A 16529-nucleotide genomic window follows, 5' to 3' on the forward strand; every position below is an offset into this window, starting at 1 on the left:
CCACCAGAGAGGAAGAGGCTCATTATATAAATAATCTTTGAAAGAATTGAACTCTTCTCAATTATCTAAAAGCCCATCATTTTAACGTGAAATGTTGGAAAATTATCAAATTGACCAATAAAAGTCATAAAAAAGGATGTAAATAATATGCAATTAAATCAAATTGTATTTGTCAGATTTGCCAAATACAACAGGTGTAGACTTTACAGTGAAATGCTTACAAGCCCTTAAACACTCTTAAAACGGCAACAATAAAATAAAAATCAACAATAAAATAGCAGTAACAAGGCTACAGTTGAAGTTAGAAGTTTACATACACCAGCTCTGTCAGGAGGAGGTGTAACTGAGTCAGGTTTGTAGACCTCCTTGCTCGAACACTCTTTTTCAGTTCTGCCCAAAAATGTTCTATAGGTTTGAGGTCAGTTAGGACATCTACTTTGTGCATGACACAAGTAATTGTTCCAACAATTGTATGCAGACAGATTATTTCACTTATAACTCACTGTGTCACAGTTTCAGTGGGTCAGAAGTTGACATACACTAAGATGACTGTGCCTTGGAAAATTACAGAAAATGATGTCATGGCTTTGGAAGCTTCTTATAGGCTAATTGACATAATTTGAGTCAATTGGGGGTGTACCTGTATTTCAAGGCCATACCTTCAAACTCAGTGTCTCTTTGCTTGACATCATGGGAAAATCATACCACTCAGGAAGGAGATACGTTCTGTCTCCTAGAGATGAACGTACTTTGGTGCGAAAAGTACAAATCAATCCCAGAACAACAGCAAAGGACCTTGTGAAGATGCTGACGGAAACGGATACAAACGTATCTATATCCACGGTAAATCGAGTCCTACATAACCTGAAAGGCCGCTCAGCAAGGAAGAAGCCACTGTTCCAAAACCACCATAAAAAGCCAGACTACGGTTTGCAACTGCACATGTGGACAAAGATTGTACTTTTGGTTAAATGTCCTCTGGTCTGATGAAACAAAAATAGAACTGTTTGGCCATAATGACCATCCTTATGTTTGGAGGAAAAAGGGGGAGGCTTGCAAGCCAAAGAACGCCATCCCAACCATGAAGCACGGGGTGGCAGCATCATGTTGTGGGGATGCTTTGCTGCAGGAGGGACTGGTGCACTTCACAAAATAGATGGCGTCATGAGGAAGGAAAACTATGTGGATATATTGAAGCAACATTTCAAGACATCAATCAGGAAGTTAAAGCTTGGTCACAAATGGGGCTTCCAAATGAACAATGACCCCAATCATACTTCCAAAGTTGTGGCAAAATGGCTTAAGGACAACAAAGTCAAAGTATTGGATTGGCCATCACAAAGCCCTGACCTCAATCCTATAGAAAATATTTGGGCAGAATTGAAAAAGCATGTGTGAGCAAGGAGGCCTACAAACCTGACTCAGTTACACCAGCTCTGTCAGGAGGAATGGGCCAAAATTCACCCAACTTATTGTGGGAAGCTTGTGGAAGGCTACCCGCAACGTTTGACCCACATTAAACAATTTAAAGGCAATGCTACCAAATGCTAATTGAGTGCATGTAAACTTCTCACCCACATGTGATGAAGGAAATAAAAGCTGAAATAAATCACTCTACTATTATTATGACATTTCACATTCTTAAAATAAAGTGGTGATCCTAACTGACCTAAGACAGGGAATTTGTACTAGGATTAAATGTCAGGAATTGGGAAAAACTGAGTTTAAATGTAATTGGCTAAAGTGTATGTAAACCTCCGACTTCAACTGTAGATACTTTTGTACATGTTTCCTCCAGCATCTTCACAAGGTTATTTGCTGTTGTTCTGGGATTGATTTGCACTTCTCGCACCAAAGTACGTTCATCTCTAGGAGACAGAACGCATCTACTTCCTGAGCTATATGACGGCTGCGTGGTCCCATGGTGTTTATACTTACATACTACTGTTTGTACAAGTGAATATGGTACCTTCAGGTGTTTGGAAATTGCTCCCAAGGATGAACCAGACTTGTGGAGGGCTAGCATTTTTTTTTCTGGTTTTGGCTGATTTCTTTTGATTTTCCCATGATGTCAAGCAAAGAAACACTGAGATTGAAGGTAGGCCTTGAGAAATACATCCACAGGGACACCTCCAATTGACTCAAATGATGTCAATTAGCCTATCAGAAGCTTCTAAAGCCATAACATAATTTTCTGGAATTGTCCAAGCTGTTTAAAGGCACAGTCAACTTAATGTATGCAAACTTCTGACCCACTGGAATTGTGATACAGTGAATTATAAGTGAAATAATCTCTCTGTAAACAATTGTTGGAAAAATGACTTGTGTCATGCACAAAGTAGATGTCCTAACCGACTTGCCAAAACTATAGTTTGTTAACAAAGAAATGTGTGGAGTGGTTGAAAAATGAGTTTTAATGACCCCAACATAAGTGTATGTAAACTTCCGACTTCAACTGTATATACAGGGGGACAATGTGGCTATATACAGGGGGGGGCATGCAGTCAACGTGCGGTGGAACAGTTTAGTCGAGGTAATATTTACATGTAGGTAGGGGTAAATTGGGTGGTGGTTGGGGTCAATGAAAATAGTCTGGGTAGCCATTTGGTTAGCTGTTCAGTCTAATGGATTGGGGGTAAAAGCTGGTAAGAAGCCTTTTGGACTTAGACTTGGCTCTCCGGTACCGTTTTCCGTGCGGTAGCAGAGAGAACAGTTTATGACTAGGGTGGAGGAAGTCTGACAATTTTTAGGGACTTCCTTTGACACCGCCTGATATAGAGGTCCTGGATGGCAGGAAGCTTGGCCCCAGTAATGTACTGGGCCATAAGCACTACCCTCTGTAGTGCCTTGCGGTCGAAGGCCGAGCAGTAGCCATACCAAGCAGTGATGCAACTAGTCAGGACGCGGTCGGTGGTGCAGCTATAGAACTTTTTGAGGACCTGAGGACCCATGGCAAATCTTTTCAGTCTCCTGTGGGGAATAGACGTTGTCATGCCCTCTTCACAACTGTCTTGGTGTGTTTGGATACCATTAATATTAGATTTTGTGCACCAGCTGGTAGATTAAAGACAGACTCAGCGATATGACATATATGCAGAAAGTAAACAGCATACTAGGAGCATTGAAGTGCGAGGCCAAACTTCTCAGCTGTTTTGGTCCTGTGGGTCCCACACACTGACTTGTAAGACTCAATTCAAGTCAATTCTGACTCGTCCATGCCTCAAATACAGTAAATTATGGAAAAACGAATTTCAGACCAATGTAATGCATGATTAGGACCATTGTAATAGGTAAAGAAAAAAAAGAGAATCTTTAAATGCATCATATTTTATTACAATATGGAAATAAGCAAAACATCAAGCGAAGTTAGGAAAAGTTGTCAATGTCTCCCTTCATTTCCTAAAATGAATGAAAGGAAAATTAACAAAGATTAAGTCATTCAAGTGACTCACATGCACATGAATTAACTAAGCACACATTTCAATGTAGGGAAACTTTTTGGTTTCCATACTCAATGCACTGTATTTCCTACAAGTGACGTGAAAGAGTCATAAGTTGTAAGCCACATACCTGTACGAGCTCCGTCTTATCAAAGTTCTTGCGGTATCTGTAGATGCTCTGACACAACAACGCATAGAGCTTCTCCAGCTGATGCACCTCATAACCCTCAGTCTTGGACACAGCTCTTTTGAGCAATTCCTGGACAAGAAATATTACACAAATCACTATGAATATAGGATGAATGGTTAAGCGTTTGGCTGTGACCATGATTGTTTTCGGGACCCATATTTCTGATCTACAACGTTCTGGTTGTAGTTCTGGTACATTGTAAGAAGCATGGCCTGACCTAAAAGACTGGTCAGGAGGGTACAGTACCTTGAGTTTGTCGTGGTCCACAACCAGCTGTGGGGTCTTCTGGGTCAGGATCTCCAGGGCCTTGTCCACGTCAATCAACTGCTGTTGCTGCTGCACCAGAGTCCTAGTGGCACGGGTCACACGCCTCTCTGTTGGAGGGAAACACAGGAAGCAATCAGAATGGTGTGGGGGGGGGGGGGGGGCTGAAGCTGAAGTCCCCTGCTGGCTGAACAGGCTGTTGCTAACACAATGTGCAATTGGTGTTGACATACACATCTCCTAACATGCAAATTAGGTTTCTACTCGAACATTGGATCTGAAGCATTAAGTGGGGGCATGGTTTCCTATTCTAGACCTTAGAGGTGTTACTTTGAAAAACGTGCAAACTAAGGCACAGAAGACCATTATAAGCATTTGCACTATTAATGTTGTTTGATATCTACAACAAAGTCAACCTTTCTGCAAGCGTTCACTCGCCCTCATGCTGTGGCGATCACATTTACAGTACATCCAAAGGCACTCACTTTCACAAGAGTATTTAAATAAGTCAAGAAGTGGATATATCCCTTTAACTGATGCGTTGTGCTGAGTTAGAGCTCCAACAGCAGGAGCCCCAGAGACCAAAGGTCAGTGAGACTGACTGAACGATTCCTGTCGGCCAGAAGCAGTAGCTTGCTTCGCTGCCCGTGTCCTGGACCCTAATACAGACCTATGTCCCAGTCCTCCTCCAAAATGTCAGGCTCTTTGGTCTTTGCGTGGTGTTTCTCCCCCTGATCTATCTCCTTTGTAGGGGTGCTGTTAACTGGACTTGGGTCATGTTCCACTGGAGGGCTGGCAGGCTGATGATGGTCTCCCGTTGACTGCCACCACTGGACCGGCTTATACCCCAGACTGGACCTGTGTGATTCTTCTGTGGGGTCTTGAGCTTGCTGTTGCCAGTCTCCATTGGGGATGGGGGTGGTGGGCTGCTCTGTAACACAGGCCTCTTCCACATCCTCGGCAGTGGTCTTCTCCGAGGTACACTCCATAGGGGAGTCTCCACAGCCGTTCTCTAGAATAGTCTCCAAAGGCTTAGCTTGTTTCTCTTCACCCTCCTCTATGCAATCCCTCTCATCCCCCTCTTCCTCCCCAGAGTTTGTGATCTCATTGTTGGAAGAAAAGGAAGACTTTTCTTTTTTCTTTTTAATTCTTCTTTATGATGCCGGAGGTCCATTTGATTTTGGGCCGTTTCTTCTCACGGGGCTAGGAAAGAGGTTAAATAGAGAAGGTCATTTAACATGATAGAGAAATGGACAGGCAGAAAGACAGACTTCTCTGTAACCATGAATATCATCTTCCTCTCCTCCCTGGCTCTCAATTTCTGCACTTCCATATCATGGTGTTTTTTGTTTTTTTTAACTGTTTGGTCTGGACTTCTGACTGGTCCACTCAACTGGAAAGACTCCTCCTCTTCCTCCTTCTGTTCCTGTCCTGATCGTTGGTACGTCCACTTCCTATCCCTCGCAACACATCTGGCTGGTATTAGTTTTCTGCCCTTACATTTTGAAACACTACTACTGATAATAACTGCTTACGTATTGTAAATCAAGCAGTAAAAAAAACCTTGATGGTTGCCCAGTGTCTACCAGTATGAAGACTTTCTGAAGGCATGTAATTTCCTCTGCAACAAATGACCTACCAATAAACAGTTACGAAGTAGAGTGGTGAGACTTACGTGCGGGCCGTGGGGTGTTGGCAGTGAACGGGGTGCTGGCGTCTTTGCCAGTGTTACCGCCTGGCCTCTTGGACTCTGCGAACCCTTCCTCTCTGGGCAAGGTCTGGTAGTAAGAGGGGGCGAACTTTGATGACGTGCACCCTGTTGGCAGACATTCACATGTTATTCGCTTTGCCAGTGAAAGCTAAGACGTTTCAGGGAAAATAAGAGAGGGTTCATCTCATCATTGGACAAATAGTTCAAGAAGCTGACACCAGACACGACAACTAGCTGAACTCGTCTGGAGAGTGGTTGGTCACACTTTATTTGAATACCATCAACAAACCATCTGTTGATAAAGCAACTGCTTGCTCAGGCTACGGTTGGGTTTAGAATAAGGGTTAGGAGATAGTTAGTTGAAATGTTACTGATAGATGCATCTACAGATGTTACCTGCACGTCACTACCGTAGCTTTTAAATTCCAGCAATATGGCAACGTTATTACCTCTCTTGTTGCGTGACTCTCTGATCTGCTCACAGATCCTGTTAAAGTCCTCGTCCAGTTCGTCACGGATGATAGCGTGGGTCGTGTCCTTCAGGGCACAAGCTCGGTGACGAATCTGACGATCTGGAAACACAAAAAAATAATAATAAAAAAAGACAAAAAAGAGAGAAAGAGAGAGAGAGAGAGAGAGAGAGAGAGAGAGAGAGAGAGAGAGAGAGAGAGAGAGAGAGAGAGAGAGAGAGAGAGAGAGAGAGAGAGAGAGAGAGAGAGAGAGAGAGAGAGAGAGAGAGAGAGAGAGAGAGAGAGAGAGAGAGAGAGAGAGAGAGAGAGAGAGAGAGAGAGAGAGAGAGAGAGAGAGAGAGAGAGAGAGAGAGAGAGAGAGAGAGAGAGAGAGAGAGAGAGAGAGAGAGAGAGAGAGAGAGAGAGAGAGAGAGAGAGAGAGAGAGAGAGAGAGAGAGAGAGAGAGAGAGAGAGAGAGAGAGAGAGAGAGAGAGAGAGAGAGAGAGAGAGAGAGAGAGAGAGAGAGAGAGAGAGAGAGAGAGAGAGAGAGAGAGAGAGAGAGAGAGAGAGAGAGAGAGAGAGAGAGAGAGAGAGAGAGAGAACAAAGGTAGGGGGCCTTGTCATCCGAGGGGCTGACTAACTGCAGTGGAACAATGAGAAGGGAGATGACTAACAAAAATAAATGTAGCATACTCAATGGAGTAAGATAAGCTTGGTCCCAGATCTGTTTGTGATGTCTTGCCAACGCCTATGGTCATTGGCAAGACAGCGGAAAACAGATCTGGAACCAGGCTAGAATTACATTTCAGTTATCATTTAATAGCAGCATTCAGTTGAATGAGATGGAGATGATTGTAGGTATACCAGATGGGTCGCTGTCAGGGTTGTACTCCAGGGCGTTCTTCCAGATCAGGTCCACGTCGTTGACAAACTCCCTGACGGTCACGTACTTGTGGAGGTCGACTTTGGACAGCACAGTGGAGAGGTCCATGGGATGCCTGATCACCTTAATATAGTCAGGAACCTGGCGAGAGAAGAACACAAGCCATTGATAAGATGGGGGGACACAATACCACTCTGATAGGTTGTTTTGGATGAGAGCGTCTGTAACGGAGAGAGGCTACAGATCTGAGGTGATAACAGTGCAGCCCAAGGAACCACAGCTCACTTAGACTGTATGTACTTGTATTCAGACTCGCTAGTTAAGTAGTTAAGTTTGGGTCATTCAACACTCAGCTTACATTAGAGTAAAAGTAATCTTGACTATTTGTAATTATTTATTTTACCAGTTTTCACAGAGAACATATTCTCATTTAAAGCCACAACCTGGGGAATAGTTACAAAGGGAGGGGGGGAGTGAATGAGCCAATTGGAAGCTGGGGATTATTAGGTGGCCATGATGGTTTGAGGGCCAGATTGAGAATTTTTCCCGGGCTCCGGGGTTACACCACTACTCTTACAACAAGTACCATGGAATCTTTAGTGACCACAGAGAGTCAGGACACCAATTTAACGTCCCATCCAAAAGACGGCACCCGACGACAACACCACATCTTCCTTCCTTGTTCCTCTCTCTTTTTCGGTGTTTTCTCCCTACCTCTTCGACATCCACAGGCTTAGTGAAGGCCTTGAAGCGCTTGTCCTGGGAGAGGCGCTCGGTGACATTGCGCAGGAACAGCCTCAGCTCCCTGAGTGTGTCCTCCTCCTGCTCCTCCAGACGCAGACGCTCCCTCTCACTCATCTGCCTGGGGGGAGGAGGAGGGGCAAGGGGGAGCACCTCCATGGCATGCATCACTGACGTGGGGGAAGCAGAGCGGGTAAAGGAGAAGGTTGGTTCAAATGGAGATGGGACACAAACAGCAATTATACCAAGTGATTATCAAAAGGTATACGCGTCTTGTACTTACAGGCTTTCTTCTTGGAAGCAGGTGCCCTGGCAGCCTGGCTAAGGATGAGATTCTCAAAGAACTTCCTTCTCTCCTGCTGGGTGGGAGTTTTGATAGAGTGCACTTCTCCGTACTCCAAACGGAACAGAGTCTGGATCTGCGAGAGACAAATTGTGGAATAGTTACCTCAGTGACCATTTAGGGCCTTCACCTCTACAAAGAGTATTAACTGAACGTAAAAATTAAAATGATAAATTACAGGCCTCTCTCATATTTTTAAGTGGGACAGCTTGCACAATTGGTGGCTGACTAAATACTTTTTGCCCCACTGTAAATATATGGATGAGCAATTTGAGCGGCATAGGCTAAGCGTGTTTGTTTTAAGACGTTATGTTTTTGTGTGCCATAGATATCCTGTAACACATTTTCGGTATATTTTCTATAACATGCACTGTGTATTGTAATTTCGGGTTAGTTTGTTACATCTTCGAATAAGCAGCTTGCTGCCTAGCTCCATTTTACACAGCTTCCATCTCGCTTTGGGCTGATTGTTATAAACTGGTCCTGGTTTTACCCCAGTCTTGCACACACTTTTTAAAGTAGCCTAACTGTATCAGCGATGAGCTTAATTCCTAACGGCGTTCATTGACAAGTTGTAATGTGATTACAAGTCAAGCGCAATGAAACGATACATCCCAGGTGGTTTGCCCCACTGTATATGGAGGTGGAGGCCCAGGTAAGACCTACCTCGTCAGCCAAGTCGTGGTGAGCCACGTTGCTGGTGGCAAGCAGCATGATGGGGGAGAAGGAGGGGATGTCCTGCAGCAGGCTGAGGAATGTGACCTTGAGGGTCAGGCCCACCGTGTCCCACCACTGCTGGATGTGGGGGATGTACAGGATGCTGGGGGAGGTCCGCTTGGCCTCGCAGAACACCTGGGGAAGGCAGGGCGAGAGGTCACCGACACTATCACTCACCAACCTAGCACTTAGGTCGGGATGCAAACTGCACTTGACTTGGTAATTATGTGCTTGATGGAGTTAGCCTTTCTACATTGAAGTCAACTTTCGGGCTATAGTTCTCTCCACCACAAATGAGAGGAGCATGTTAACACTTCACTTCTACAAGACTACATTCGGTTCAGCCAGTACCTGAGCACAGGCCTCCTCGGGGGAGGTGCAGCTGACTCCAAACAGCACGGCCATGTCCAGGGTGTAGACGGTGAACTTCTCCAGGGCGTGGAGCACGGCGGGGGCCAGGTGGGAGCTCTGACCCGCCCCGGGACGCCCGGCCAGCAGCAGCCTGGGCCGGTAGGTGGTGGGGTGGCAGGTCGCACTCCTGGAACAGGAGACGAGAGGTGAAGTGAATGGAGACTCCGGGATGTGATTATGAACGGAAACAACGAGAATAGTGGGTTTATTTAACCTACGTCTTATAGGTAGCTTATAGGTTGCCTTACCTGGCAAAATGGAGGAAGCTCCCTTTGGTGGTGGTCTGTTTGGTGATGGAATTATTGGATGAGGGGCCCTCATCCCCACTGTACATCAGGTCATCCTCCAGAATGCTAGCTGTCAGATCTGATCAAAGGAGAAAGTTGATTAAGAAGTTGCATCAACTGAACTTAACCAACGATCCACTCTAACAGTGACCTAGCCTGATCCCACATCTGTTTGTGCTGTATAGCCAACATTGGCATGACAATGACCATAGGAATCGGCAAGACAGCACAAAATAAATCTGGGACCAGATATCAACGGCCGTGACTGTGTTTCCAGACCAAACTGAACCGGGGCCCACCTGTGTCCCTCTTCCTCTTGAGGCCCTGCTCGGCGTGGGGGAAGACCTTCTGCAGTGCGTCCAGCACGTTGGCGAGTTCGGGGCCCAGCAGGGGCGTGACCACGGGGGTAAGGGCCTTGGCAGGGGACGACACGGCCCTCTGGGAGGCTGGCACCATCTTCCTCATGGCGGCCACAAAGTCCCTGCTGTTGATGTTGATGGAGCCCACATCCAGCAGGAGCTTCTGGGACGTGCCGTAGATCTGGGGGTAACGGCGGCGTAGCGCGCAGAGGGCCGCCTCGGCGCACACCGCCTTGATGTCGGCGCCGCAGTAGCCTGGAGTACAGAGTGGGAAGATGTTGTGGTTAATACATGGCATGTATCAGATTGACTGTGGAACGGTGTTAAATCGATAGATGAATTGTGGCGATCTGTCTGAATATTATGAGACAGCAAAACTACATAGTCCTTTTCTCACAATTATTGTGAAATCTCGACTTCCCCAATGCTAGAGTCGATTTGGAATACATTAGGCACCTACCAACACATTTATCAGCCAACTCCTCCAGGAAAGGATCGGACGGTGTAGGATTCCACTGTCTGGTGTGAATCTTTAGGATATCTTTCCGGGACTGGAGTTGGAGAAAGAAATTAAAAGGTAAAGCACCCAAATGAAACGTAACTGCACGTAGGTCTCCGATTTCAGTGGAAGAGTCGGATAAACATTGGAGTTACACATGCACACATATCAACTCAAGTGAGGATCCCCCCACACACACACACAGGGGATCAGTCTTACCTCACGATCAGGGAGGCCAAAGAGGAACTCCCTGTCGAAGCGTCCGGGGCGTCTAAGGGCGGGGTCGATGGAGTCCAGTCGGTTGGTGGCTCCAATCACCACCACCTCTCCTCGGCTATCCAGGCCATCCATCAGGGCCAGCAGGGTGGACACGATGGAACTGTGGGAAGGGACCACAAGGGGGGAGTACACAATGTTTGGCATGCAGGTGCAATCAAGGGTAAGTCTCTGTAAGCAGTTACTTCACTGGTGTGAAATGAAGAGTGGCTGAAATGTCTCACCTGTGTATCTGGTCTTGGCGACTGGAGCGAACCGGAGCCAGCCCATCGATTTCATCAAAGAAGATAATGGCTGGCCGCATCTGGTAGGCCTGTGGGTACAAATAATGAGTCTTGCGGTCAGTGCAAGTACATCCCTATATAATAGGCATTACCCTAAATCAGCCAGCCTGCCACCCTCGCATTTCACTTTGCAGATTTACAAGAGACCAATAGTGACTTGAGCAGGAAATTCTGATAGATAGGCAAATACTAGACTCAATGGTCTCACAAAAACTGAACGCACCAGTGATAATGGTATGAATGATCTCCAGTGTGTTGTATGAGGAAATGTACTGTACTTGGTCAAAGAGCAGCCTGAGCTGGCGTTCCGACTCGCCCACCCACTTGCTCAAGCAGTCGGCCCCCTTCCTCATGAAGAAGGCCACCTTCCTGTCCCCCTGGCTGCACTCGTTGGCCAGCGCTCTGGCTACCAGGGTCTTCCCCGTACCCGGGGGACCATAGAACAGGCAGCCCCTGCAATAGACAACAGGGATTGTCTTAGAACAGATCCTTACAAAGGACACAACTGATCCAAGAGCCAATTAAATTAGTGGATAAGGCTGTGATTAGGGTTGGGGGTGGGGCTTAAATCCATTGACAGGATCCATTCAAGTTGCTCACCCACAAGTAAGTTCCTCATCGAGTCATAAGCTATTTCCCATGTCATTATTGTAAGCTATCCAAGATCATGTAAATCAACTGCTAGTTACCCAATAAAGTATGTTAGCTTTTCAACCCTAAAACAAGTGCTCACCTTGGGGGCTGGATCTTGAATTTCTCAAACACCTCTGGGTAGAGCAGAGGGAAGACTACCATCTCTTTCAGGGCGGAGATGTGGCTTGTCAGACCGCCAACGCTGTCAAAGCGCACCTTGAGGTAAGAGAGAGGGTTGGTACATTACACAGAAGAAGCAGGAAGATAATTTAAAGACCATAGCATGTAGGCAAACCAACTTTGAGATGAAAAAATACATTTAAAAATGGCTTAAAAATCATTTCACATTTCAATTCAGCTGAGTGTAATGTTAGAACGTACCGACTGGTCAATCACCATGGGGTCGACATCCGCCAGGCTCGCACCCATCTTCATTCTGTCCTTATGGATTCCCAAAATGTCCTCTTTGCGCAAATTCAGAGGCAGACACCTGAGAGGGATCCCAAAATGTGCGGTTTTGGCAAGCTTATTCTGAGCAAATGCTCAAAACCACACCGGATTCCGCTGGTGTAAAATATTAGACTGAGATTTTGTTTAAAAATCCAGATATTAATATTGTTTCTTGTGTTAGTCTCATATAGGAGAAACTCATGAGTAAGATCATGTGTTCACTCTAAAAGGTCTGGCTCCCAATGAACCTCACCAAGGAGATATTACTAGAACAACCAAGCTGGAACCTTCGTCAATTATTACATCATCGACGACCACCACTCATGTTGTCATAGACACAGTTCAAAAAACATTAAAGAGTGGGGAATCATTGGTCTGCTCAGCAGGCCCTTTTCTTCTAGCATGTTCATTATCCTTTAAATATGATTGAATCGTGTCCAAGATAATATGTGATGTCAAATAACAGATGATCAGTATAAAAAATGATGCAATATGTAACAAAACATTGTTTAGTCTTCTTTTTTTACCCCTTTTTCTCCCCAATTTCGTGGTATCCAATTGTTTTTAGTAGCTACTATCTTGTCTCATCGCTACAACTCCCGTACGGGCTTGGCAGAGACGAAGGTTGAAAGTCATGCGTCCTCCGATACACAACCCAACCAAGCCGCACTGCTTCTTAACACAGCGCGCATCCAACCCGGAAGCCAGCCGCACCAATGTGTCGGAGGAAACACCGTGCACCTGGAAACCTTGGTTAGCGTGCACTGCACCCGGCCCGCCACATGAGTCGCTGGTGCGCGATGAGACAATGACATCCCTACCGGCCAAGCCCTCCCTAACCCGGACGATGCTAGGCCAATTGTGCGTCGCCCCACGGACCTCCCGGTCGCGGCCGGTTACGACAGAGCCTGGGCGCGAACCCAGAGTCTCTGATGGCACAGCTGGCGCTGCAGTACAGCGCCCTTAACCACTGCGCCACCCGGGAGGCTGTAGTACCAATTTCTAGCGGACATTGTAGGGACAAGTAAAACTGTTAAAGTGTATCAAACTGATGACATGTTAACTGACCTGTTCTTGGCTTCTTGCTCTGCGTCTTCCTCATCAGAGGAGTCATCCTCATCAGAGGAGCTGGCTTCCTGCGTGTGCCAAGCATACCTTTTCCTGTGGGTCAAACCAAACCGTAAGGAGACAGAGAAAGGACAAACTTCTTCGCTACTTTATGGTGCTCCTCTCTTCGCAAGCTGTCAGTCCCCAATAGCAAATGTGAGACCAAAGTTGTTTAAATTGTGCCAAAGACTCACCTGCCTATGGACCCAATCCTGTTGGTGAAACAGTGAAACAAGAAAAGATATGAAAAACATTAAAACCTCATATTGAAAAGTAATCTATATTCACAACGTCCTACAAGAGCAGCCCTTAGACAACAAACCAGAACCATTTACAGATACCCAACACATGAAACACAGCCTTATTGGACCCTACAATATATTTTGGTTAAAACAGATTTTGATCCTAAAAAAATAACACAATAAAACCAATGTAATATACATATGGACTAAGACTATTGGTAAAGTGCCAGTGAAGTAGAGTACTGTGGGAGGGTGAGCAACAGTGCAGACCTGCCACTCCTTCGGCTGGTAGTATAGGCACTCCTGGGCACTGAGGCACTGATGCGGTAGCTCCCTCTAGTGGAAGTCGCCTGACGGTCGAAAAACATGGGCGGCTGATTCCTGGATTCTACAGATGAAACAGTGAGAGTAACATGATAAACACTGATCTCCCTGCCCATAGTCAAGCACTTCAGTGGGAGTGTTGATCTAGGCTCAGTTTTGCTTTCTAGATCAGAATATTGTTTGTGGAGATATGCTCTGATGAAGGTTGACGTTAAACAACGTTAAAATGTGATGAAATCCTTTTATTTTTATTTTTTATTTGAACTAAGTTACACTTCTCAAAAGGCACCGAATTGGTGGAACTATGCTAATTTACAGAGAACATTTCTCAGAAGGCTCTAGTTCAGTGAAGAGTAAAACGTTGGGATGTGCTTTTTACGGGATTCAAATGTGAAAAGGACCAACCATCCAGTGGCGCATGGTAACGAACCACCGCTTTTTTCTGTCGAGGTTCATAGCGCTTGCCATTATTGTCGTTTTCATCGTCCTCATCATCGTCGTCCTCATCGTCTCCACCGTCATCAGAGTACTCTGGAAATAGGTGTTGGACCAAAAGTTAATGAACTCCTGTTTAGAGCGTTATGGTCAAACATACTGTAGCTTTCCCCTAAACTACAATATAAACATACCTTCAGTTTCTTGTTTGGAAACAGTTTTTACTGTTGGAGAGTCGGTAGTCTTCTTTCGCTGGGCTTTAGAATACATAATCTGCGATTTAACAAAAGAAATCTATAAACTTCATAGAAACAACTGGTATGGTATAGCCATGTCCTTTTTCAATGACCGGTATGACACAATGGTACATATTTCAGTGAGACTTCAAATCTCAAAAGGGATCATTGGTCATTTCCATGCATTAGTCTCATTTCTCATATCTCAAGGCTATAAACCAGGGATAACTGTGTGAAATTCTAATTAAATGTATTACTACACTGGTTTCTTCAAATATGGTGGCCACTGATAAACCCTTTATAAGTCATCTGCTGGTGAATGAGGCAACAACATCACAATAGTGTGATTACTTTCCCCAAAACCACAGCACAGAGGACTGCTGAGGGCAGAGAGGGAGAGCGAGAGGGTGGTGGACCACAGATGGGTGCAACACCCTTACAATGGCCTGATAAGAGATTGTGTGCGGTAGCAGAAGATACAGAACCTGGAAAAAGTGAACCAGTTACTATGTAAACATTTCTACAGGGCAACAAGCCCTTGTGTTTGGGTAGAGTTAGTGTGAGTCTTCAATATCAATGAATGGTTTCTTATTGTTTGCAAATTATACACTCTGTACAGTATGTCATCCCTGCCTTTGTGGGTGGCTGAATGACAAAATTATATTTCACAAGATGGAAAAGGCCTCACTGATTGTTTTGAGTTTTTCAAGTGGCGGCACATCTTCATGTCATCAATCTTGTGGAGGACCGCCTCAGCAGTGCTACGGAGAAAAACAAGCGACAAAATAAAAACTTCTGATGGTATCCTTCTTTAGCATGACTTCGTGGAGGTTTTGGGTCCCAATGCAATAAGCATTAATTGTGTACTTATTTTGGGGGGAAAAGCAGAGGAATTTGTAATATGCCTATAATAACCCACGTCTGACATCTGTAATAACCCAAATAGTCCCTGTATTAAGACTACCCACCATGTTACACACTCTACCGGGGAAGTAAACAAGAGACTAGGGAGCAAGGACACACGGGGGGGGGGGAATCAGGATTTTGTGGTGATGCTCCTTACTCAGTGATGAGGCAGTCGTAGATCATGGACTGTTGGTCCCTGGTGGTTCTGGTGCTGCGTCTCAAAACCCCCTGGGATCCTCCGGGTCTAGGGGACCCCTCTGGAACAGGTATTCAAAACACAATTCATAACTTATTCACAATTCCGTGTAGGTGAATGAGTGTGAATGTGAATGATTCTTTTGAGTCAATTGTGGGACATCCTCTTTTTATTTTTATTGCTGTGTGTTTTTATGGCATGTCTAAATAGGTGAATATTTGTGTTCTAGGAAAGACCTAGATTGTGTTTGCATCATAATGTCAAAAATGCTTTAAACTCACCAGTTTGGTCATCTTCACTGGCCCCATTGACCTGAAACCTGGGTGATTTCCTGGGAAGGAATCAAAAATAACATTGAAAAAAAATTACCTTAAAATGTCAGAAGAATACTTCAAATATTATCAAAATCAGTCTTACAGTAGCCTGGGTACCAGTCTGTTTAGCTAACATTCAACCCCATCAATGACATGGAGTAGGCCTACAGGGAGTGGAAAGTTACCTAAACAGACTGGGACCCAGAATACTGTAAGACTGCAGACAATGACGCATCTTGACTTTATACCTGGCTTAGGGACAGAAACATTAGCCTACCACATGCCAAAATGTTTATGCAGTGCATTCGCAAGTATTTCAGACCCCTTGACTTTTTCCAAATTTTCTTAAATTACAGCCTTATTCTAAAATGGATTAAATAAGACATTTTCCTCATCAATCTACACACAATGCCCCATAATGAAAGAGCAGAAACAGGTTAATTGTTTTTGCAAATGTATATAAATAAAACTTGAATATCACATTTACATAACTATTCAGACCCTCGAGCCTTGGGTATGACGCAACAAATTTGAGCAACAAATTTGAGAGAAATAAGCTTTTTGTACATATGGAAAATGTCAGATCTTTTATTTCAGCTCTTGAAACATGGGACCAACACTTTACATGATGTGTTTATATTTTCGTTCAGTATACATCCCTAATATTTAACTCGTGCGTACTTGCCTTGTTATCTTTCTGACAGGTCTCCCATTCTCTGGTGTTTGTTCATTTAGCTCTTCCAAGGAGATAATATGCCGTTCCTTCTCATCAACATATCCCTGAGAAAGAGAACAGCAGAACTCAAATTTAAAAAAAATAGTAGTAGTTTGT

At 44.9% G+C, this 16529-nt stretch overlaps 1 protein-coding gene across 1 annotated transcript; it reads right to left on the reverse strand.

The window, feature by feature from the left end:
* Nucleotides 1-3311: 3311 nt before the first annotated feature.
* Nucleotides 3312-15932, reverse strand: LOC109906920 (ATPase family AAA domain-containing protein 2). The gene is made up of 27 exons (XM_031793267.1): nt 15883-15932; nt 15665-15714; nt 15345-15444; nt 14970-15042; nt 14240-14318; nt 14016-14141; nt 13557-13674; nt 13239-13256; nt 13006-13098; nt 11869-11977; nt 11588-11703; nt 11133-11307; nt 10795-10883; nt 10514-10673; nt 10256-10346; nt 9736-10050; nt 9398-9515; nt 9090-9276; nt 8688-8873; nt 7962-8097; nt 7652-7848; nt 6919-7078; nt 6055-6177; nt 5570-5710; nt 3877-4004; nt 3571-3699; nt 3312-3399 (listed from the first exon to the last, which is right to left on the reverse strand). The coding sequence occupies exons 1-27, from the start codon at nt 15930-15932 to the stop codon at nt 3367-3369; spliced, it is 3300 nt and encodes a 1099-aa protein (XP_031649127.1). The 3' UTR covers nt 3312-3366.
* Between the last annotated feature and the right edge of the window lie 597 nt (nt 15933-16529).

The sequence above is a fragment of the Oncorhynchus kisutch genome, linkage group LG17 (genome assembly GCF_002021735.2).
Source record: "Oncorhynchus kisutch isolate 150728-3 linkage group LG17, Okis_V2, whole genome shotgun sequence".
Classification (NCBI taxonomy): Eukaryota; Metazoa; Chordata; class Actinopteri; order Salmoniformes; family Salmonidae; genus Oncorhynchus; species Oncorhynchus kisutch.

Bases quoted from the DNA above. Each gene is read 5' to 3' on its own strand.
- LOC109906920 (XM_031793267.1), bottom strand. From the start codon at position 15,932: ATGCGTCATTGTCTGCAGTCTTACAGTATTCTGGGTCCCAGTCTGTTT. The intron at 15,445-15,664 runs GTGAGTTTAAAG...TACCTGTTCCAG, and splicing joins CAGTGAAGATGACCAAACTG to AGGGGTCCCCTAGACCCGGA. The intron at 11,308-11,587 runs GTGAGCACTTGT...TGTCTATTGCAG, and splicing joins TTCAAGATCCAGCCCCCAAG to GGGCTGCCTGTTCTATGGTC.